Source organism: Mastacembelus armatus, chromosome 20 (genome assembly GCF_900324485.2).
Source record: "Mastacembelus armatus chromosome 20, fMasArm1.2, whole genome shotgun sequence".
Classification (NCBI taxonomy): domain Eukaryota; kingdom Metazoa; phylum Chordata; class Actinopteri; order Synbranchiformes; family Mastacembelidae; genus Mastacembelus; species Mastacembelus armatus.
In genome coordinates this window covers 19,771,141-19,793,547 of record NC_046652.1, presented here as the reverse complement: position 1 = coordinate 19,793,547, position 22,407 = coordinate 19,771,141, and the positions used below count along the sequence as shown (strand labels likewise).

General features: G+C 47.7%; 4 protein-coding genes across 12 annotated transcripts in view; all 4 read right to left on the bottom strand.

The window, feature by feature from the left end:
* Positions 1-6,190, bottom strand: part of LOC113121848 (histone-lysine N-methyltransferase 2C-like) — a 34,207-nt gene extending 28,017 nt beyond the window's left edge. For all 4 annotated transcript variants that reach the window (XM_026292686.2, XM_026292689.2, XM_026292687.2 and 1 more), the window contains exons 1-12: positions 5,889-6,190; positions 4,222-4,440; positions 2,846-2,925; positions 2,137-2,737; positions 1,821-2,003; positions 1,718-1,740; positions 1,556-1,639; positions 1,360-1,469; positions 1,043-1,193; positions 794-965; positions 601-715; positions 350-513 (exon numbers count right to left, since the gene is read on the bottom strand). In XM_026292686.2, the coding sequence (XP_026148471.1) occupies positions 350-513; positions 601-715; positions 794-965; positions 1,043-1,193; positions 1,360-1,469; positions 1,556-1,639; positions 1,718-1,740; positions 1,821-2,003; positions 2,137-2,737; positions 2,846-2,925; positions 4,222-4,439 (1,901 nt within the window). In that variant the 5' untranslated portion in view covers position 4,440; positions 5,889-6,190. The remainder of the gene's footprint in view (positions 1-349; positions 514-600; positions 716-793; positions 966-1,042; positions 1,194-1,359; positions 1,470-1,555; positions 1,640-1,717; positions 1,741-1,820; positions 2,004-2,136; positions 2,738-2,845; positions 2,926-4,221; positions 4,441-5,888) is intronic.
* Positions 6,191-6,826: 636 nt separating this feature from the next.
* Positions 6,827-8,804, bottom strand: xrcc2 (X-ray repair complementing defective repair in Chinese hamster cells 2). 2 transcript variants are annotated; one of them, XM_026292800.2, is made up of 5 exons: positions 8,697-8,804; positions 7,818-7,899; positions 7,707-7,742; positions 7,213-7,627; positions 6,827-7,144 (listed from the first exon to the last, which is right to left on the bottom strand). In XM_026292800.2, the coding sequence occupies exons 1-5, from the start codon at positions 8,715-8,717 to the stop codon at positions 6,874-6,876; spliced, it is 825 nt and encodes a 274-aa protein (XP_026148585.1). In that variant the 5' UTR covers positions 8,718-8,804; the 3' UTR covers positions 6,827-6,873. The 2 variants fall into 2 exon arrangements, with proteins under 2 accessions (XP_026148585.1, XP_026148586.1); XM_026292801.2 differs by having other exon boundaries at positions 7,213-7,577.
* A 5-nt stretch (positions 8,805-8,809) lies between these two features.
* Positions 8,810-16,534, bottom strand: LOC113121859 (uncharacterized). Of its 2 annotated transcripts, XM_026292708.1 has the most exons (7): positions 16,310-16,534; positions 15,434-15,599; positions 14,697-14,990; positions 14,408-14,571; positions 12,522-13,262; positions 11,346-12,086; positions 8,810-10,910 (listed from the first exon to the last, which is right to left on the bottom strand). In XM_026292708.1, the coding sequence occupies exons 2-7, from the start codon at positions 15,597-15,599 to the stop codon at positions 9,321-9,323; spliced, it is 3,696 nt and encodes a 1,231-aa protein (XP_026148493.1). In that variant the 5' UTR covers positions 16,310-16,534; the 3' UTR covers positions 8,810-9,320. The 2 variants fall into 2 exon arrangements, with proteins under 2 accessions (XP_026148493.1, XP_026148494.1); XM_026292709.2 differs by lacking the exon at positions 14,697-14,990 and having other exon boundaries at positions 16,310-16,533.
* A 672-nt stretch (positions 16,535-17,206) lies between these two features.
* LOC113121889 (5'-AMP-activated protein kinase subunit gamma-1-like) lies at positions 17,207-22,311 on the bottom strand. 4 transcript variants are annotated; one of them, XM_026292757.1, is made up of 13 exons: positions 22,078-22,311; positions 21,517-21,564; positions 20,642-20,742; positions 20,488-20,569; positions 20,345-20,403; positions 19,845-19,890; positions 19,723-19,777; positions 19,364-19,490; positions 19,114-19,279; positions 18,763-18,800; positions 18,524-18,670; positions 18,338-18,431; positions 17,207-18,252 (listed from the first exon to the last, which is right to left on the bottom strand). In XM_026292757.1, exons 1-13 carry the CDS (start codon positions 22,133-22,135, stop codon positions 17,630-17,632), a joined length of 1,644 nt encoding a protein of 547 aa, XP_026148542.1. In that variant the 5' UTR covers positions 22,136-22,311; the 3' UTR covers positions 17,207-17,629. The 4 variants fall into 4 exon arrangements, with proteins under 4 accessions (XP_026148542.1, XP_033181668.1, XP_033181667.1 ...); XM_033325777.1 differs by having other exon boundaries at positions 19,114-19,490; positions 21,956-22,311; XM_033325776.1 differs by having other exon boundaries at positions 19,114-19,490.
* Positions 22,312-22,407: the final 96 nt, after the last annotated feature.

Below are 22,407 nucleotides of genomic sequence, written 5' to 3'. Positions count from 1 at the left end.
TGCTTACCTATAGTAGCTTTTAGCTGTGAGCTGTTATCCAGGTGTTCTGTTATCCAGGTGTTTACCTAGAGTAGTTTTTAGCTGTGAGATGTTAGCCAGGTGTTCTGTTATCCAGGTGTTTACCTAGAGTAGCTTTTAGCTGTGAGATGTTAGCCAGGTGTTCTGTTATCCAGGTGTTTACCTAGAGTAGCTTTTAGCTGTGAGATGTTAGCCAGGTGTTTACCTAGCGTAGCTTTTAGCTGTGAGCTGTTAGCCAGGTGTTTACCTAGCGTAGCTTTTAGCTGTGAGCTGTTAGCCAGGTGTTTACCTAGAGTAGCTTTTAGCTGTGAGATGTTAGCCAGGTGTTTACCTATAGCAGCAGGTACAGGTGAGATACTCCTGTGGTGCATAGAGGTCAGGGGCATGGCCACAGAGTGGGCAGGGCTGAGCTGGGTCACATGACTTGCACAGAAATGGGTGATTGGCCCATATGCCAGATGATGTCACACCACAGCTGCGGCAGGTCCTGCAGTTCTGGAGGACACAAACACACACACAGTCACAGTCATGTGAGTTGATCCTCTCTGTGTGTGGGTATGGGTGTGTGCATGTATGGCTCACCTTGCAGCTCCAGGTGCTCGGTGTGTTTGTGTGTTCCAGCGGTGGTGACAGACAGTGTGTGTGGTAGGATTTGTCGCAGCGCTCACACACCAGGAGCATACCATCTCCTCGTGTCCTGTCACACACACACACAAAACAGTGTAAGTACTGCCATAGCAACTGACAGTTACACATATTGTCATGTGTGCATTACCTGCAGCTTTGACAAGAGCGACAGCGGGGACACTGCCAGCCGGTGCGAAGCAAGGGGGAGGGGACCAGAGGGGGATCCAGGCAGCTACCGTGGTAATGGTCACCGCAGCAGCAACACATCAGCAGGTTGCCGGGTTCACCACCACCTGAGCACAATGTGCACAGCACTGGGGCTGCAAAGACAAAACGTTTACCTGTTTATTTACCTGTTTATCTGCACGTTTACCTGTTTGTTTACTTGTGTGTTTACCTGTGTGTGCATGCCTCGTGCACAGTGTTCGTCTCTGCCTCCAGTCCTGATTGGCTCCAGCAGCAGCAGCACAGGGGAAGTGGTAACTCCGCCCACAGCCCGTCTCCCTGCAACGCAACGATGCCCCAAGCCGGCAGCAGAATGCACATACCTGAGACGTGAGACAGCGAGACACAGAATGGGTGGGGCTTAGCTGATAGATCTACCAACCCTCAATCCCAACAGGCTTGGTGATATGTTCCCATGAAGGCAAAGGCAAATTTATTTGTATAGCACCTTTCATACACTACGCAATTGAAAGTGCTTTGAAAACCTACCTGTGTGCTTCCTGAGTCGATGGCTTTGTCCACATAGAGTAGCGACTGGCCCTCACCTTGGCGGACCCCCTCAGACCAAGCAGCACACTGCAGGTGGGCGCAGCACTGACCTGCACAAACAGACACACACAGGTTTACATACCAGGAGATTAAGATGGCCAGCGCTAGTAGAGGAGGGGGCAGTGGCTTTCCATACCCGTGGGGTCGAAGAGCAACTGGACATCAATGTCATGCGGCAGGCCAATGGGGCCAAGTTGATCCAGGAACTCTGACGAAAAGTCTGAAACATAGGTTTGAATATTACCATACTCAATGCTCAACACAGATCCTGAGAAGCCGAAGTGGGAAGGGTACTCACCAGACTGGTCCGGACTGCTGCACCTGCAGACACACAAATCATGTGATTTACTGTGAAAAAAGGGAGCATCACAGGAAGAAATGGGGCGGGGTGTTGTACTTACAAGGATGGGGCCTGGTCACCACGGTAGCAGTGGTCGTGGCAGTCGCTGTCACGATCTGAAGATGTGCGGCGCTTGAGAATGTGGAGCGGGATGTAGCCCGGTGTCGGACCGAACACCACCAGGCGGCCCTGACCCATGGGAGGGTGGGTATCGCCATGGTAACAGAAGGCACACTGCTTCAGACTGAGTGTGAATGGGTGGAGAAAGACAAGAAATCAACAAACCTATACTCTGGACCCAGCGACTCATACTCTGTATCCACTTGATCCACACAGCATACTGGGGAACCACTAAACCCACTAAGCACTGCTCTCACCGTCTTTTGGTGTGTCCCAAACTGGGGGTGGGTGAATCCCCCGAGTCCTCTGATAGAGACCGCTGGAACAGGTGGGACAGTGAGTCCTCATCCTCCAGGCGGACACAAGGGGAGACTGGAGGACTAGAGCAGGGACTCAGGGAGGGACTCTGCTCCATGGGACTGGCTTCAGGGGTCACCCCAACCTTGTTTGTCTCGACAGGAACTGTGCTGGGACTGCAGACCACTCCCCATAGAGGTGAACCGCTGTACTCCTTTACAGGATCAGGAGCTGGTTCAGGGCTGTGAACAGGGATAGGGTCTGGGGACAGAAAGGGAGAGACTGGCGGGGGGCTGTGTTGAGGAATTTCCCTGGGACCAGAGGCCGGGATTGGGAATCCGTGAACAGGGCTGTGTCCGTCTTCCTTAGCACTGGGAGCTGGTTCAGGGCTGGACTTTGGCACCGTGGGGTCATGTTGAGGGGAACCATGATCAAGGTCCAGCTCAGGATGTGTACTAAGGCTGTCCTGGCCAGGTTCAGGGACAAGGTTGGGATCAAGGTTCTTGCTGGGTTTCCTCCTGGATGTGGACCGTCGACGCCCTATTGGTTTCTCCTTCACCTCTGTGAACCAAAAAAACACAAAACCACCAGTCGTCAACCAGAATCTTTCTCCTACTTGTGGACCAGTAGTATGTTTGATTCATGCACCCTTTCCACCCTCACACTCACCCGTCTCCTCAGGGCCTTTTGTCTCCGTGGGGCCTGTGCTCTCCTCATCCTCTACCTGGGCTCGGCCTCGACTCCGCCCCCTGCACACACGAGTGCACGCACACACACAAACACACACAGAAACACAGTTGGTCAATTCTGCGGTCCATTTGAAAGAGAAGCAAAAAAGGACAGAGACAAGGAGAAACGGAAACAAAGCAAAAGAAAGTATAAATGATTGTGACCAATGACAATCAGTGTGATGTTAGTATACGACCAGGACTAAAACCAGCCAATCAGCAGCTGCCTACAGACTAAAAAGTTGAGAAAGTGTGTGAATCTATTCAGGGGTCGAAGCCAGGAAAACAACCAACCAGTACATAAGTCTGCTGTGATGCTAATGACGCCATGACCATGAATGAAGCTTATGTCAATATAATGCTACTATAATGTCAGTGTGATGCTACTTGGACTCAACCATGATACCAATAAAATAATAAAATGCTTCTGCTACTACATCATACTATGACAGTAATATTTTGATACAGTGTCACAGTTATGGTGCCATCAAGATACTAAAATAATGCTGCTGTGTTCCTAATATAACGCCGATAAGATGCCAACATGCTACTATGATGACTGTACGATGATTCCAATAAGACACTAATGTGGTGTTAAGATGATGCTAATACAATGCTACCATTCCACCAATAAGATGCTAACGTGCAACTATGGTGCTACTGTGGTGCTTATGTGATGCTACTATAATGTCAGCGCAATGCTAACGTAATGCTAAAATGTAAACAATCTGAGGAACTCAGCATTTAGGTGTGTTCCCAGTGATGTTTCTGTGTGTGTGTCTGCAGCAGGAGCTAAAACCATGAACAGACTTTAGTCCAGCTCCACCTCGCCAGTTCTTGCTACCCAGCATGCAACTTCACCACTTCCTCTCCAACTAACACATGTCATGCCCCCCCCCCCACCCCCCCCCCCCACACACACACACACACTGCCCTGCTTGCTTTGTGTGTAAGAGAGAGGACGCATTCGAAAGCAGACAGAAACGGGAAAAAGCAGTGACTACTGTTAACATCTACAGCTATCCTGTCTGTTTTGGTAGCAATAGCCACCTAGCATGGTCATAGTTGGACCTTTGGATTGAATGAATCTGAATTTGGATGGAATCGGAGCTTTGTGTAACATTAGTGTTTTGGGTTACATTAGCAGGAACCAGAGCGTTCTACTGGACTGACACATTTACTCCTTAGTCGGATAACCCAAGCTTTGGTCTGGAGGCTGCCTTTTGAACAGTGTCTGCAGAATTTAAATGGACCAGAGACCAGGTCCCAGTCAGAGACCGAGTCTTGGTCTTCCAGCTCTGAAACCAACAAACTTACTTCTTCCTGGACTTGGGAAGTGGTGGTGGAGGTGGAGGAAGAGGGGCCGGGGCCGCAACCCGGCTGCCGCTCCCATCTTTCCTAGGGCGCCCACGGGGCCGCCTCTCGGGGCCAGGGGTTGTTGCAGCTTTGGCCAGCTGGGCGCTGCGTCCAGCCCGAGTCACTGGGGGGGGCGGCCCTCGGTCCCGAGGCTCCTGAGACAGGGCCTCAGATGGCATGCTAGGAAATAAAAAAAAACAAACAAACAAAAATGAACAGTGTGTTCTGTGTTCTGATCGGTAAACAGGACATAATTATTATTAGTTCTGGAGACAATTTTGTTATTTTTAAATCAATGTTTAAGTATTAGGTATTTAATCTATTATTTTACCTTTTCTGCTGTATTTATTATTACTCCTAAGTATAATTATTTACTTCATTTACATTTTAATTTTACTGACTCTGACCTGTTTAATAAACAAATTCATAAATAAATCTGGAAATTAAATGAAAACATAAATAAGTGTAAAGTTAAATAAATGCAGACATAAATGTATGTAAAAGTAAAAAACGTGTCATGTTAAAATCATGTTAATCAATATCGTAAATAAATAACAACACTGATGCCTTGTACAAGAAGAGCCAAAAGCGTTTACACCTGCTGAGGAGACTAAGGTGTTCTGGGATCCACAGGACGTTATTAAGAACATTTTATGATACTGTGGTGACCCCAGCTATTATACATACATAAGTAGTCTGCTGGGGAGGCAGCACAAGAGGGACAGGTATGGACTAAAGTTACTGGCTAAGAGAGCCTAGTCTGGCTCCTGGACTGCATACAGGAGGTGGGTGAGAGGACTGGGAGTCCCTGGGCTGCTCCTTCAGCAGACTCGTACCCCCACAGTGGAGGAAGGGGGTCACTCATTCTGACAGCTGTCAATGAACTGGTCTGGACCACAACAGCATATATCATATAAGTGCATGTACACAGTTTATGTATATGTTTAACTGTTACCTGATTAATTTTGCACTAGTTGTATTTTTTCTTGTGACCTGTCCTTTGTGCACTTGTCTCTTGGCCCTGTGTGCAGCTGTGACACGTAAATGCCCCGCTAACAAAGTTTTATCTAAACAAGTGCCGATATAAACAGGTGTGTAAATAAACAAAACATTGGAAATAAGCAAACAAGTCAACAAACGGAGCGCATAAACCAACAAATAAGTGGTGAAATAAACAAACAAACGAGGCACTTGCTTACTTTATTGTCTTGTTTGTTTGTTTGTTTCCTTCTCTACGTCTCCGTGTCCCACTCGGGCCTCCATAACACGGCTAGCTAGCCAGCTAACCACTTAGCACAGATGCTAACGGTCTGTCCCAGGACGTGTTAGCGGACCCGGCCTGCGTCACGCACGTCTTCAAAAGTACGTGAGTCCGACGCTTGGCTCGCGCGGTTATTGATCAGCTGTGATCGATGATCGGTGTGTTATTGACTGAAACGTGCTAGCCGTTAGCTGCTAGCTCTCCCCTCCACCGCCCAGCTAACCAGCCTGCTAGCTGTTAGCAGAGCCGGGGCTTCTCTTTGGCGCTAACCCACGGTGCCCCCTCCCGCACTTTAACGCAAACTTAAGTCCGGGAAAAACCGGAGACGCTGACCGGATCCAAAAACTCCCACCCCCGCCCCCCTTACCGATTCGACGCGGTTCTCTTTTTCCTCTCCAGCTTTCGTGTGTCTTGAATCCGGCTGCGGACTTTTTCCCCCCCTTTCTGGGTTCACATCGGCTTCACGGGTCTGGCGCGGTCCGGGTCTCTCTCCGGCGGCGGCGACACATTCCCTTAGAGGGCTGCGGGGTCAGTGGGAGGGGGGAAAACGGGTTTTTGGACTCGGTTTTTGACCTGAAAACGGACGACAACAAGAAATTAAAGTTGAAGCGGTCGCTCCGTCATGGAGGCCATGTTTGGGAGCGACCGAAGCACCGCCGGCAGGAGAAGTAGGTCCCAGAAACAAAATAAAACCCGGAGCAGAGCAGTTTATGGCAGAGGTTTCCCTCAGGGCCCGGGTTTACTTTTTAGAGTCTCCCTAACTCGCGTGTCCGTTAACATTTTGTGCGGATGTTGTGTGTTTATAAACAGGAGTGAAAACAAATACAATGTGTATGTGTGTGCGTGACCCCGCGGAGGAATCCGCTGGAGCGCTGCTTCGGTGAAGCGGACTCTGTCATCAGACCGGAAGTCCCGGACTGGAAACCCGGACCCGGACTGCCGTCGCACGTGCCCTAGACATGGACTTTATAGTCAGAACAAATAACGGGGCAGTTTTACTGGACCTTGACCACAGGGACCTGTGTAAACCACCTTGGGGACCCTTAACTGCCACTAAAGGAGTCTTTTTAGCCTCTGTATTCATGCTTAAACAGACTAAGATCTATCTCACTGACCCACCTAACTGTGCTTTTACTTAATTATACACATTTATCATTATTAGTAGTAGTAGCAGTATTACTGCTGAATTTCCTTGCAATGAAGTCTTAATGACCACTGGAGCCTCCTTAAGGATCCTAAGACCATCTGAAAGACCACAGGACCTGTGTTTTGTTTTGATTTTTTTAGCAGAAAATCCACCTTTTATTCATAGGTAATTTAATTTAATTTTAGTATTAACAGAAACACAGCTGTCAGATAAACATGATTCCGGCATCAGTCACATAGAAGGAGCTGCTCCTGTTGGACTTCTTCCCAGAGGTGCAGTGCACAGCGAAGACCTGCCTGTGGGCCACATGGTCACCTGTGGACTCCTGCCGGGAGCATAGCAGTCGGTGTGTCACCAGGCGCTGCCAGAGGCGGCAGAGGTATGGCCGGTTGGGGTCGGAGGAGGAGGAGGAGGAGGGTCCACATGAGGTCCTCCTGATGGCGTGGCAGGTGGCGACGATGGTGATTCTGTAATCCCTGTAAGGAGAAAACACAGGTAAGTCCAAGAACCACTGAAGGGACCACCCAAAATGAGGGAGACACACCTGAGCAGGCGGCCCAGCAGCTCCGCACATTTCCCAAGCAACTCCTCCTGCTTTGTGACACTGGCCCCGCCCCCACAGCGGTCCAGCCAATAGAAAGCCGATATGCTGTCAATGAGGAGGAGGGCCAGTCCAGGCCGCAACGCCATAGATGTCTCCAGGGAGTGGAGAGTAAGAAGCAGCTGCGATGAGGATGAGCAGTGGAGCACAAGGAGGCGGGACAAACAGGAACGCAGGACAGAGTCCCCGGACCCGGCCAGGTGCGCACTTGAGCTCAGCCTCCCATCCAAGATGCTGACCAGCCGGAACATGTCCAAGCTGTAGTCTGTGTCCACGAATGCAACTTCTGCTTCCAGGCCCCCAGCATCCTGCGGCAGCACACAGCGACACAGCAGGTGGTACAGTAGCTCCGTCTTACCTGAGAGACCAACATCTGTGTTACACGGATCAACTGCGGGGACGGGGTTGAACCCAATGGAACCACATCCTGGACTCACCTGTTCCCTCGGTCCCATACAGCTCCACCACATCACCTGGAAACAGAAAACACAGAATGAGACACAAAATCAATGTGATGCTGACAGGAAGTGGTGGGTGTGGTCAGTCACCATGGTCAGGTCCACCATCATCAGGGAACAAAGCCGGTTCAATGTCCTTCAGACTGCGACGAGCCTCCAGGCGAGCGAACAGCTGCAAAGACACACAGCTGTTTAAGGATCTGTTAGGGTTTACACTGTACCCCCTAAAGCACCAGCATTTAGACTGTACCAGGGTTTACCCGGTACCACCTGAAGCACCAGCATTTAGACTGTACCAGGGTTGACTCTGTGCCACCTGAAGCACCAGCATTTAGACTGTACCAAGGTTTACCCGGTACCACCTGAAGCACCAGCATTTAGACTGTACCAGGGTTTACCCGGTACCACCTGAAGCACCAGCATTTAGACTGTACCTGGGTTCAGTTCTTGGCAAACGGGAAGTGTGGAGAAATAATTCGGCGCCCTGCACATGCCGGAATGTAAACAAACAGCCAAACCTTTAGAGTTGGAGGCGCAGTGGCCTATAATTTTTTTACATATCGGGAAACTAACTAAGCCGAACTGCAGATTAACAGCTCCTGTTCAGTTCGTTTAATAACATGTACCCACAACTGTCAACAAATTACCGTAACTCTGACAAAATCCTTAAACCCTCGCTATTCTCAGGCAGGTTCTGCTGCGCCCCGCTTCCCACTTCATCGAAGACTCGCTCGTAATTATAAGGCAGGACTTCGTTCTCGCGACACAGAACAATAACAGGTTTGATTATTTTGAAGATAAAGGAGAAGATTAAGTTTTAAAACTCAAACGCACTGAAGATGTCTCCGGGTTTCGTCATTGGGGTTTTCCAGCTGATTTCCTGAAAAACTAAATTCTGTTTATAATAATTAAATGTCGACATCAATAGTCTGTTTCCTGTAACTACACGCTGCTGCGCCGTTTTCTCACCTGAACGCCGCTTTCACTCATTTCGACACGAACTTCATCCTGGAGGAAAAAAACCGCTTCTGTTTGAACTCACTTCCTTCTGATTTTACCGTAATGTTTGGAGAGGAGGCAAGTTGGACAACAAATATAGTTTATTTCACTTCCTGTCTACAAATACACAGCAGTAAAAACAGAATAAAAGGTAATTACAAAATTACAAAAGTAATTTAGTCTTAAAAAAGTAAAAATGCTTTTTTAAAATATGAGGAAAAACAAATTGACACGTATTTATATTATATTATATTATAAATAAACATAGCTGACTTAGCTGTTATCACTTACTGCTCAAAGAGTGTGCAGACAAATATCACTGTGATACTGAAGAAAACTGAAGTCACAGAGTCTAAAACTGACTTTCTTGTGTGTGAGATCAGGTTTTAACACATTCAACAGAAACATAAATGAACAGCCTGTGATGGACTGGTGACCTTTCACCCAAAGAGAACTGGGATAGGCTCCAGCAGATCCTTGGTACCCTGGTTAGGGTTAAGGGGGTGTAGATGATGGATGGATGGACATAAGTGAATGCCATTAAAAAAAAACAACATTTAACGGGGCCGACTAATCAACCGGTCAGAGGAGGTGCTACAGTCTGACAAAGCAGGGCGGGATGATGGTCACCTGATTGCTCTGCAGGTCCCTGTAGACCAGATAGGCTCGTAGGTGGCCCAACAGGTTGTCTGAAGCTATGTGACCCATCTGTTTCTCTGTGTCACCTGAAGAGCTGCTCAGATACCTGCTTGACTTCTGTGGTTTCGTCCCGCAGTTTTGACTGGCTGCTACCAGACCATGTGATTGCTCCTCTGACTCTATGAGGTACCTGGTTGGTGGACCCACCATCATCCTCCTCAGCCTCTGCTGTTCTGAAACCACGTGACTGGTGAGTCCATCCAAATCCACAAGTCTGACTGAATCCATGTGTGTTGCAGACATCCTGTGACCAGTCTTTTTCTCTAAATCAATCATGGTTGTGTCACTCAAATCCCCAGCCAAGTCTGCAATATCCTGTGGTTTCCCACCTTGTTTAAATTCCCTCCACTTGTCCTGATTGGCCGCTGCTGGACCATGTGACTGCTCTTCTGACTCCAGGAGGTATCTGATTGGTGGACCCACTGTCTTCCTTCGCGGCCTTCGATGTTCATCTGAGGCCACATGACCCATCTGTCCATCCAAGACTATGTTTACATCTGAAACCCTGTGTTGATCTGACACCACGTGTTGATCTGACACCACATGTCCCAATTGATCATATGAGTCTACGTGACCAATGAGTCCGTCCAAAACCACATGACTCTGTTTATCCAAATCAGTTGTAGCTCTGATACTTGAAACCCCACTCCTGCCTGTGCCCTTCTGCAGTTTCCTTCTGCAGTTCTTATTGACTGTTGGTGGATCATATGAAAGCTCCTCTGATTCCAGGAGGTATCTGATTGGTGGACCTACCATCTTCCTTCTTGGTCTCTGCCATTTATCCGAGACCATGTGACCCATCCGTCCATCCAACACCCCGTGTCCACTCAACAACGCGCAACCCGTACGTTCATCCGAGACCATGTGTCCATCTGACATCTCATGACTGGTGGGTCCATCTGAAACCAGGTGTCCGTTTGAGACCACGTGTCCATCTGACATCATGTGGCTGGCAAGACCACTTGAGACCACGTGACCTATCGGTTTATCTGGATCAGTCCCAACTTTGCTGCTTAAAACCCTGCCTGCGCTCTTCTTCTGCGGTTTCTTCCCCCAGTCCCTATTGGCTGCTGTCGGACCACGTAACTGCTTCTCAGACTCCACGAGGTATCTCACTGGTGGACCCACCATCTTTCTCTTTGGCCTCTGCTCTCCTTCCATGAGTTCATCCGAGACCAAATGTCTGTCTGAGACCACGTGATCTGTTTGTCTCTCTGAACTAATCTTGGCTGTGTCACCTGAAGCTCCGCCCCCGTCTCCGCTCTCCCTATGCAGTTTCCTCCCTCTCTCCTGATTGGCCGCCGCCGGATCATGTAACTGCTCCTCTGACTCCAGGGGGGATCTGATCAGTGGACCTGCTGATTTCCTCCCTGGGCTTTGTGTGTTCTCCGCCCCCTTGCTGTCGCCATGCCGACTGCCTTCATTACCATGGACACTCAGGTGGACGTGCAGGTCCTCCCCACTGGTGAAGTTCAGACCACAGACCTGATGACAGATGGAAAAAGAAGTGACACACTCACCAAACTCTGTTCACTTTTCCCACTAAAAACCCATACTGCGTCAGCAGTTTAGCACAAGGATGTTCATGCAGGTTTGATTCTGGACTCAACATGAAGATTAAAAAAAAAAAAGTGAAATCCACCTTTATAATGAGCCGAATTAGCTGATAGTACTTCCTGTTTGTAGTGATCTCAGGGATATATAGACAACTATCACTGAATCGTTCTGACAATGAAAACTGCAGGTTCAGAATGTAGTTCTAGGTCTGTTTTCCTAAAGACTTTAAGAATCCAAAGAGCTCCTGGCTGTGCTGAAAAACTTTAAGCCGAGAGTCTTGTGACAGATTCAGGACTGATCTTAGAGCAGCTTTGAGACTGAATGCTCCTCCAATTCCAGGAGGTGTCTGATTGGTGGACCTACCATCTTCCTACTTGGTCTCTGCAATTCATCTGAGACCACATGATCCATCTGGCCATCCAACACCGTGTGACGCGTTTGTCCATTTGAGACCATGTGTCCATCTGACATCACATGACTGGTGAGTCCATCTGAGACCATGTGACACACATGTCCATCTGAAACTAGATGTCCGTTTGAGACCGCGTGTCCATCTGACATCACGTGACTGGCGAGACCACTTGAGACCACGTGACCTATCAGTTTATCTGGATCAGTCCCAACTTTGCTGCTTAAAACCCTGCCTGCGCTCTTCTTCTGCGGTTTCTTCCCCCAGTCCCTATTGGCTGCTGTCGGACCACGTAACTGCTTCTCAGACTCCACGAGGTATCTCACTGGTGGACCCACCATCTTTCTCTTTGGCCTCTGCTGTCCTTCCATGAGTTCATCCGAGACCAAATGTCTGTCTGAGACCACGTGATCTGTTTGTCTCTCTGAACTAATCTTGGCTGTGTCACCTGAAGCTCCGCCCCCGTCTCCGCTCTCCCTATGCAGTTTCCTCCCTCTCTCCTGATTGGCTGCCGCCAGATCATGTAACTGCTCCTCTGACTCCAGGGGGGATCTGATCATTGGACCTGCTGGTTTCCTCCCTGGGCTTTGTGTGTTCTCCGCCCCCTTGCTGTCGCCATGCCGACTGCCTTCATTACCATGGACACTCAGGTGGACGTGCAGGTCCTCCCCACTGGTGAAGTTCAGACCACAGACCTGATGACAGATGGAAAAAGAAGTGACACACTCACCAAACTCTGTTCACTTTTCCCACTAAAAACCCATACTGCGTCAGCAGTTTAGCACAAGGATGTTCATGCAGGTTTGATTCTGGACTCAACATGAAGATTAAAAAAAAAAAAGTGAAATCCACCTTTATAATGAGCCGAATTAGCTGATAGTACTTCCTGTTTGTAGTGATCTCAGGGATATATAGACAACTATCACTGAATCGTTCTGACAATGAAAACTGCAGGTTCAGAATGTAGTTCTAGGTCTGTTTTCCTAAAGACTTTAAGAATCCAAAGAGCTCCTGGCTGTGCTGAAAAACTTTAAGCCGAGAGTCTTGTGACAGATTCAGGACTGATCTTAGAGCAGCTTTGAGACTGAATGCTCCTCCAATTCCAGGAGGTGTCTGATTGGTGGACCTACCATCTTCCTACTTGGTCTCTGCAATTCATCTGAGACCACATGATCCATCTGGCCATCCAACACCGTGTGACGCGTTTGTCCATTTGAGACCATGTGTCCATCTGACATCACATGACTGGTGAGTCCATCTGAGACCATGTGACACACATGTCCATCTGAAACTAGATGTCCGTTTGAGACCGCGTGTCCATCTGACATCACGTGACTGGCGAGACCACTTGAGACCACGTGACCTATCGGTTTATCTGGATCAGTCCCAACTTTGCTGCTTAAAACCCTGCCTGCGCTCTTCTTCTGCGGTTTCTTCCCCCAGTCCCTATTGGCTGCTGTCGGACCACGTAACTGCTTCTCAGACTCCACGAGGTATCTCACTGGTGGACCCACCATCTTTCTCTTTGGCCTCTGCTGTCCTTCCATGAGTTCATCCGAGACCAAATGTCTGTCTGAGACCACGTGATCTGTTTGTCTCTCTGAACTAATCTTGGCTGTGTCACCTGAAGCTCCGCCCCCGTCTCCGCTCTCCCTATGCAGTTTCCTCCCTCTCTCCTGATTGGCCGCCACCAGATCATGTAACTGCTCCTCTGACTCCAGGGGGGATCTGATCAGTGGACCTGCTGGTTTCCTCCCTGGGCTTTGTGTGTTCTCCGCCCCCTTGCTGTCGCCATGCCGACTGCCTTCATTACCATGGACACTCAGGTGGACGTGCAGGTCCTCCCCACTGGTGAAGTTCAGACCACAGACCTGATGACAGATGGAAAAAGAAGTGACACACTCACCAAACTCTGTTCACTTTTCCCACTAAAAACCCATACTGCGTCAGCAGTTTAGCACAAGGATGTTCATGCAGGTTTGATTCTGGACTCAACATGAAGATTAAAAAAAAAAAAAGTGAAATCCACCTTTATAATGAGCCGAATTAGCTGATAGTACTTCCTGTTTGTAGTGATCTCAGGGATATATAGACAACTATCACTGAATCATTCTGACAATGAAAACTGCAGGTTCAGAATGTAGTTCTAGGTCTGTTTTCCTAAAGACTTTAAGAATCCAAAGAGCTCCTGGCTGTGCTGAAAAACTTTAAGCCGAGAGTCTTGAGAGAGATTCAGGACTGATCTTAGAGCAGTGAGTATAGAAAAAACACTGCTGTTTATTGTCTGCACTGAAAACAACTTGAACATTGATGCTGTGGCTCCTCTTTCTATTCACATAAACCTCTTCACTTTCTGTAGTAGTTCAGATGTAGTTCAGTTACTCCGACAGCACCGGGGACGTCCATATCTGTCTTTTTGTGAGCCTGTAAGCTGTGAATGTCCAGTGGAAATAAACTGTGACAGATCTGAGGTTCTGCGATTGGTGCACTAAAGCCTGATACATACGCCACACTAAGTGAGAAATTTGTTCTCTCTCCCAGGGCTGTGAGAAAAGAACGATGTCATTTTTTTCTTGGAGCCCTGGTTTTTGCAGTTCTTGCAGCTTGTTCTCGACACATTGTCTGGGCAGAATTTTTTTCTGCTGTGGTGTCTGACACAAATGGCAAATAATTTGTGGAGAGAGGATACGCTATGTATGGAGGAGCACGTCTGTCGTAAAACATGGCAATATCCAATATCCGCTGTATTGTAGTTTCAGTCAGGCTCCCACAATGCTTAGCGCACGTGACGTAAGCTGGAGTAGGAGGGACCTCCCAGGAGTTCGGCAGTTGAATTTCTGGTGGAGTATGAAATGTCCTTGAGTAAACGAACAGATTTCTCGCTTCTTGTGGAGTATGTATCAGGCTTAATTGTTTGGGGATCACTCTGCTGATGAAGACTGACGGACCCAAGTCATCACTGCTGCGCTGCAAAAGTAGTCAGTTTATGCTCCACACCACCAGGTTTGATTCCCACCTCCTCCCTCTGCTCCTGCTCCTCCTCCTCCTCCTCCTTCCAAGTCCTCTTCCTCTTCTGTGCTCTCTGCACACCGTGATTGGTCAGTGTCAGACCTCTGGGCTTCTCTCTGGAGAACTCGCTTCTCTCAGACTGCCTCTTCTTCTGTGGTGCAAAACAGTTGCCTGGAGTGAACACAACAGGGCTTTGTTAGTGAAGTGGGGACACTATTAGCAAGCCAGGAACATTTTGGCAAAGCAGGGACCTATTAGCGAAGTGGGAGCCACAATGGAACTTTGTGAGAACTTACTTTTGTTACAGCCCTCCTCGGCCAGATGAGGGCTGAGAGGAGCAATGACCCCAGGCGGAAGTGGGGCTGCTTGAGCAGGTGGCATGCTGGATAAGGATGTGGTTGGGTAAAGGTCTTTAGACTCAATCTGGTTCTGATGTGGAGGAGAAGGCGGTCGCACCGGAAACACTGTGGGTAACAGCCACTGAATTGAGCAGAAGGGGGACCCACTGTAGCTGCCATGATGCAGCAGGGAGCTCTCCCCGGGTTCATCCTTTCTGACGAAGACACACTCCCACGGTACAGTGCACACACCTGTGAGACAGAGCATTAGCTACATGCACAGCACCAAGCCCAGCTCTTGGACTTCTGTCTCAGAGTCTAGAATCTAGTTTGGCATATTGGTCTGTGTGTAGACCTCCATTGTTGTCCAAACACACCTCAGTGAGCCACACCGCTGCACTGAGTGACATGTTTGTCCTGTAGGGGAGAAGTTTACATCAGAAGAGAGAAGCTAACATAAGAAAACAGAGGCTAGCATGAGAAGCTAGCACAGGTGTGATTAATCTACAACAGTAGCTTATTGCTTGTCACGCCAGCTTTTGTAGTAGCTTCTAATGATAAATGAACCATGTGAGCCAGTGCAGCTCACTGCTCTGTTCTTTTAGACAACTGTGGAGGCCTATGGCACAACCCTATTAAGCTAAACCAGGTTCTAGATTCACACGCTTTACAGGATCAGACCTGTTGGGACTCACCTGAGGGTCTCCAGCTAAGGTCTGTTTGGACTCCAGCGTCCCTTCTCATGGTCAAGTAGCTCTGACAACCCACATCCCGCCTCTCCTCCGGCTCTGGACTCTCCCACTGGCAGCCCACCTCCCTGCTGCGCACTCGCCCATTAGGGTTTGGAATCATCTGGACCATCTGTGACACCAAAAACCACATGGTAACTTCAGTTTTACTAAAAATATCTAAATCTTTTATGGGGGGTTGGTATAGGCTACATGAAGCACACCAGGAAGGACACGATGTAAATTCTTGTTGAAAGTACTTTGGGATAATTGTAATGTGATTTAGTGCCATACAAATAAACTGAATTGAATATGAACCTTGAATTTCCCTTCAGGGTTTAATAAAGTTCTTTTTCTATCTCTCCATCCATGTCTGTCTGTCCATCTATTCATCTATCTACTTATCTAACCTGCAACATTAACAACATAAACAGCACTGTAAAAGGAGCAGGTTTTAATAGAAGTTTGCTATGGACTATATAAAATGGTGAATGCGGACTTTATAGCCAGCATTACAAATTCAGCAGTATCTATTGGGACTTTGTTATGGGTGACATACAGCATGTTCATAGAGAGGCAATATAACGAGTATCATTAAATGGGCAAGTTTTAAATGGGAGTTTTGTATCTATACTTGCAGTACCTATACTCGCAGTATGGCTATACTTGCAGTACCTATACTCGCAGTATGGCTATACTCGCAGTACCTATACTCGCAGTATGGCTATACTCGCAGTACCTATATTCACTGTATCCATACTCGCAGTACCTATACTCGTAGCACTTCTGAGTAAAGCTGCAAACAAACCTTAGCTGTTAGCTAAAGCTAGTTAGCATACTGACCTCCGTGAAATAACGAATCTTGTTACCGGACGAAGTTCCGTTCAGGCTCCACTGTTCCACGAGCTTCTTCAAAGCAGACGTCTCCTGGGCTCTGGAGTCCGGTACACGCCGTGTCCCGCCGCCATGCCGAAACCTCTCGGTGAGTTTGAGACAAAAATCCAAACTTTAAGTTACACAGAGAACTGCGTCTTCTTCGTTGGTTTTCACTACAGGAAGTGCTCTGCAGCCGCCCCTAGCGGCCGGAAGCGGAAACACAGTCACAGTCCTTGTGAAATCAATGCCGTCAAACCAGAACTCAAGCTCATGATGACTTCTTCCTGCCCAGGACGTTTTGATATAAACTGGGAGCTACTAAAACCTCAAGTGGGAAAAAACCCGAGGCGTCGTGGACTGAAGGTTAAAATGATATGAAACAACTTATCGAATTACCCCTGAATTTTATTAACCTTTCCCAGATTTACTTGCATCTTAAAGTTTAATGTAGGGTGGGGTACGGGAACAATAAGCCTCTTTAATAAATTACAAATGCAGTCCTTCAATTCAACGGGTCCATTCAAAACTCTCAACAGGAAAATGTGTTTCAAGAAAGGAAATCAACCAAGCTGCTACTGGGATTGTGAAAGCCTCTCGTTTAATGGCTGCGTATTCCTAACAGCCACTGGAAAACACCACATTTAAACCCACCAACTGGTTCATCCCTAGAGTCCAGAGAACGAACATGATGAATAAAACCAGGTGGCGTTAGGTAGAGTCCAACGAGAAGCTGGTGCAACGAGCAGCTAACAGAGCAAATTAGCTTCAACCAGATCGTGGTTCTGTAAAAATAAACCAGCATGAACTAAACAATCTGCCTGACGTTTGTGTTTTTAATGAATCAACGTCGACATTTACAGAACGTTTTCTAAGACCTTCAGAATAAAACAGGAAGTGCCTCCAACTTTTCACAATAAAACTTGTCTCTGTATATTTGTTACTTTTTACACCAAAAAATAAACATTTTTTACTTTTAAAATCTATAAAACAAATACACACAATATGCACATGCGCAGGGATGTGATCAATAACCAATAATCAGTCCTTAATTTTTTTTTTTAATAGTGAGATTTAATCTGCTAAAACTGGTGCTAAAGCTAACAATTAAAAGACACTGTCCTCCTAATGATATCAGGGAGAGTGTCAGTCCAATGAAAAGAGTCTCTCCCTGGTGGTTTTTGGTGACAAACAGAGTCCACAAACATCTTCCAGAACTGAGCCTGACTCAGGTTTTTCCCCAGGAGTTTTATGATGCTCCAGCACCTCTCAGTCCCACCCACAAAGACATCATGCCCCCTCCTCTGTCTCCTCTTCTTGGCAGGCCTCTGCAGTACCAGGCTCCTGGTCCTGGTCTTGGTCCTGTTCCTGGACATGGTCCTTTTGAACCTCCTCCTGATCCTGGTCTTGGTTCTGCTCCTCCTGAACCTGGTCCTGCTCCTGGATCTCATACTGGTCCTGGTTCTCAACCTCGTTCTGCTCCCCCTCCTGGACCTGGTCCTGCCTTTGATCCTGGTTTTGGTTCTGATCCTTCTGGTCCTGGTTCTGTTCCTCTTGGTCCAGGACCTGCTCCTGCAAAGGATTCTGCCCGTGCCTCTCACCCTGATCTTGGTTCTGCTCCTCCTGCTCCTGGTCCATCCTCTGATCCTGGTCTTGGTTCTGCTCCTCCTGCTCCTGGTCCATCCTCTGATCCTGGTCTTGGTTCTGCTCCTCCTTGTCCTGGTCCTTCCTCTGATCCTGGTCTTGGTTCTGGTCCTCCTTGTCCTGGTCCTTCCTCTGATCCTGATCTTGGTTCTGCTCCTCCTGGTCCAGGTCCTGCCTCTGATCCTGGCCTTGGTTATCCTCCTCCCTGTCTGGCACCACTGATTCCATAGACATTGGCTGAGATGGCAGAGACTCCTTCCTTCCAAGACCTGCAAAAACAGAAAAACAAATATTGTCACTGTAGGGAGATTTTTAGACTGCAAGGATGTTTGTGTGCATTGGGTCAGGCTTTACCTGCAGGGGTCAGGACAAGTGCCTGCAGGATGTCAGACAGGGACACGATTCCAACAATCCGGGACTCATCATCCACAACAACCAGTCGGTGTACCTGGCAACAATGCAGAGCGCAAACTTTATTAGCAAAGTGGGGACTTTGTTAGAGAAGTAGGGACTTTGTTAGCAAAATAGTAACTCTGATACCTCAGCTTTGACAATCCGGTCCACAATAGTCTCCAGTGTTTCCAGCTTGTTACACTTCATAACCCCTTCGAAGTACTGCGACCGGTGCCTCAGGGCCTGAGTCACCGTCACATCCAGGTTGTTGTACGTCTTCTCAGCCGCCAGATTCTGTTCACACACACACAGTCACAATTAAAGAGTTTCTCACACACATACACCAGGAGGACTATAGTCTGAACACAGAATGGGTTTTTACTCACAATAACGTCGAACTTAGAGTAAATGTCCACAACTTTACCTGCAAACACAACAACGCATTTTCAAATCCCATGTAGAGACTGACAGCAACAATGAATGTGGTGTTCTCAGTGTAATGAGTGTGAATCCAGAACCTGGTTCAGCCTATTGGTCTATGACACAGACCTCCATCGTTGTCCAAAAGCTATTAAAAACACAAAGTGATCTGTGGGTTCATAGCTACTTTTCAGATTAGATTTAGATTTTCAGATTTGGCGTTACCCCCTGACGCTAACTTTTCTCAGTAACATCCGAGTTTGTGGTCCATAACACCAACCCCTAAGTCCACAGTGAAGTATGGTCACAGCAGTTACCATTGCAGTCTACGACGGGCAGGGCGGAGACACGCCGACGCGTGAAGACAGTCAACGCAGCAATAAGCGGCGTATCTGGGTGCACATAGGCGATGTTGGAGTAGGTCCCAACGCCAAGCTCCTCCAGGGGTCGCTTCATGAAGGCTGGCATGGGCATCTCACACACCTGGCAATACACAGACAGGAAGTGATACACTGCAACGTCTGAATGGTCCAGTTCACAATGCTGCGGCCTGATTGGAAGACTCACAAAGAGCTGCAGGAATTTGAGAATCCGCTTGTGGGTCAGGATGTAGAGAGCATTCCCACTCAGCGGGTCCAGGACTGGCAGCCGGTGAATCTTGTTCTTGATCAAGGAGTGGACTGCCTCAAAGATGCTGGAGGGAGGGGATTAATTTATATATCTCCTTATTTCGTGATATCCTAATTTCTTATACTCCTGTGTCCTCCTTTCATTTCCTTATCTCCTCCATTCATATTCCCTCATCCAGTCCCCTTTTCTTATCTCCTACACTTTTATGGCTTCCTCTTGTGTCAGCTTATTTCTTTGTTTTCGCCTCTGCACGTATGGTTTCCTTTCCTTGCTTCCTGTCTCTTAAAAACACATACCTGGCATCAGGTGAGATGTGGACGAGAGGTTTGAAGGTCTCCTGCAGGTACAGCTCTGTGGAAACCAACAAATTAATTTATTTACTAATTAAAAAACAAAGTGAACAAGTAGTTTTTCTCACCTCTCCACGTCTCGATCTTGTGCTCCTCCAGCTCATAGATCTGCACCTGAGGGAATTGCTATGTTAGCTTAGCATAAAGACTGGAAACAAGGGAAAATGCTAGGTTAGCTTAGCATAAAGAATAGAAACAAGGTTAAATGCTAGGTTAGCTTAGATAAAGAGTGGAAACTAGGGAAAATGCTAGGTTACCTTAGCATAAAGAGTGGAAACATGAGAAAATGCTAGGTTAACTTAGCACAGGGTGTAAACAAGGTGAAATGTTAGGTTAGCTTAGCATAAAGAGTAGAAACAAGGTGAAATGCTAGGTTAGCTTAGCATAAAGAGTGGAAACATACGGAAATGCTAGGTTAGCTTAGCATAAAGAGTGGAAACATACGGAAATGCTAGGTTAGCTTAGCATTAAGAGTAGAAACAAGAAATGGTCTACTTTAGCTTAGTATTTATATTTGAAACCGTTAAAACAGGCTATGTTAGCTTAGCATAAAGCCTTTGTGCGTTACCATGGGTGATTTGTAATAACGGGTCAAAATGTTGATGAAGTCCGTGATGGTCAGCATCCCTGAAACAGGAAACAGCGCATTAGCGAGGAGACGCTAGCAAACAGACATTAGCAATGATACGTTAGCTTTAGCTACCTTCATACCTACAAAGCTCTGGTTCTTGCTCTCCCAAAGTGGTGCAGCACGCACACCATTTGCCACCAGAGCAAAGAAAGCTTTCTTCACCTGGAACAACAAATAAATAATATCAGTAACACTAACAAGGAGGAGGTTTCTGGTTTTACGCTGGACCCGTACCTGGAGCGTCGTGTCAAACACCACCAGTTTAGAGCTGGTGGGGACGATGTCGTAGCACTTGTGGCACTTCATGAAGCGCATGTAGATGTCCCTCTCGGATGCTGCACAAAGACAAGAGATGGTGGGTAGGAAGCCAGCTCCTCTAGCACAGTAGCACTAGCACAGTAACCCAACAGAAGAAGCTAGCACCATAAGTAGCATAACACTGAGTACCCAGCAATGTGTCATGCTAGCTTGTCATGCTAGTGTGAGTAGTAGGATAGTATCTCACGTCTGATGCACCCTTCACATGCTAACTTCCCTCACTAGCGTCTTGTGCTTCTTACATCAACGGTGTACATATGCCCATACATAGGTTGGGCCATTTGGGCCCCACAAGAAGCCAGTCAGAACCCACTTGAACCCATATGGGCAAATAGACGTGGGGACACCATGGAAACCGTGGTCATGGGACATGGGACCCATATTTCCAGCCCAAACCTAACCCTTATGGGGCCCACATGGACATGTTGCCTGGGGTATAGTGGGGTGGACCTATACAGTGACGTCACCCATATTGTCAATGGTTACGCTACGGATGACGTCATACAGCATAGGCCCACCCCCGATACATTGACGGCCTATAGAGGGTGGACCTATACAGCTGTTACCAATCTGAGGGTCCAGGCCTTCTACAGTCACTGGTTTCTTACGCTGAATTCTCTAGTTAGTCCAGTTAATCTAGTTGTAGAACTACACTAATAATCGAGAAAACACAAGAAGAGAAGCCCCAAAGAGAAACTAGTTCTGGAAGCAAGAAGCTAGAGCGGAAGTCATCTTGGTAGGTTTGAGATGATGAGATATTTGTTAATGCCCGTAAGACAGAATCATCTCACCGGCGTCATCGGGGTCCAGCTGGTCCGACATGTCGCCTGCGCCTCCACCTGCGCAGAACAAGATGCTCCGTTAGCAAAACCTCTCCACCAAACTCCATTCACTTTTCTCACAATTTTAGCGCAACCGGTCCACATCTTTCCTCACGGTCTCCTGCTGCAAAAACAACCAGGATTCAGCTTGAAGCTCGATAGGTGGCCAAAAGTATGTGGACACCCGAGCACCAACATTTTACAGCACAGACTGCGGTCACTAAAACCCGTCGGTTATTCATAAATTATTTAACACAAGGATTTTATTTTCAGGAAAAGACTGATCTGAAAGTTTTAAGATGTGTGTATTTTAGCCCATGTTTGGGGATTTTGTGCCTTTGGGCTGTTTTTAAATAAGCAGGTGTTATAGGTCACTTAGAAATCGTCTTTTTCCGTCTCTGTTTCTTACAGATGCGCTGATGTCACCGCGGCCGATTATTGCAGTAACATCTGATCAATAAGAGGACGAAGTGGCATCATCCTGACTGTTGGCATCAGGAACTAGACCCGGTTTCTGATAAAATCAGGGACCTTTAAAGCGAAGTCCTGACGGATGTTGGCTAGCGCCCACTTCCCGAGCGCCGCTCATCGAAAGAGGAAATAAAACGCAGGGGTCCCACTCCCCGGCGGGTTTCTCCGGGGTCAAACCGAGTCCTCAGCGGCCCCGTCCTGCCTCCGAGCCTGGACTGCAAGAATCCGCGTCGCTGGGGACACAGCAACCGACAAAACAGTCGCGACCACCGGAGCCGCAGCGCCCAACAAGCTACCGACGTTTCCGGTTTGGGGAGTTCACAATAAAGGCACCAAAACTGATACTTAATGCTCATTTTCCATATTCTGGTGGATTTTAGGTCTTTGTTG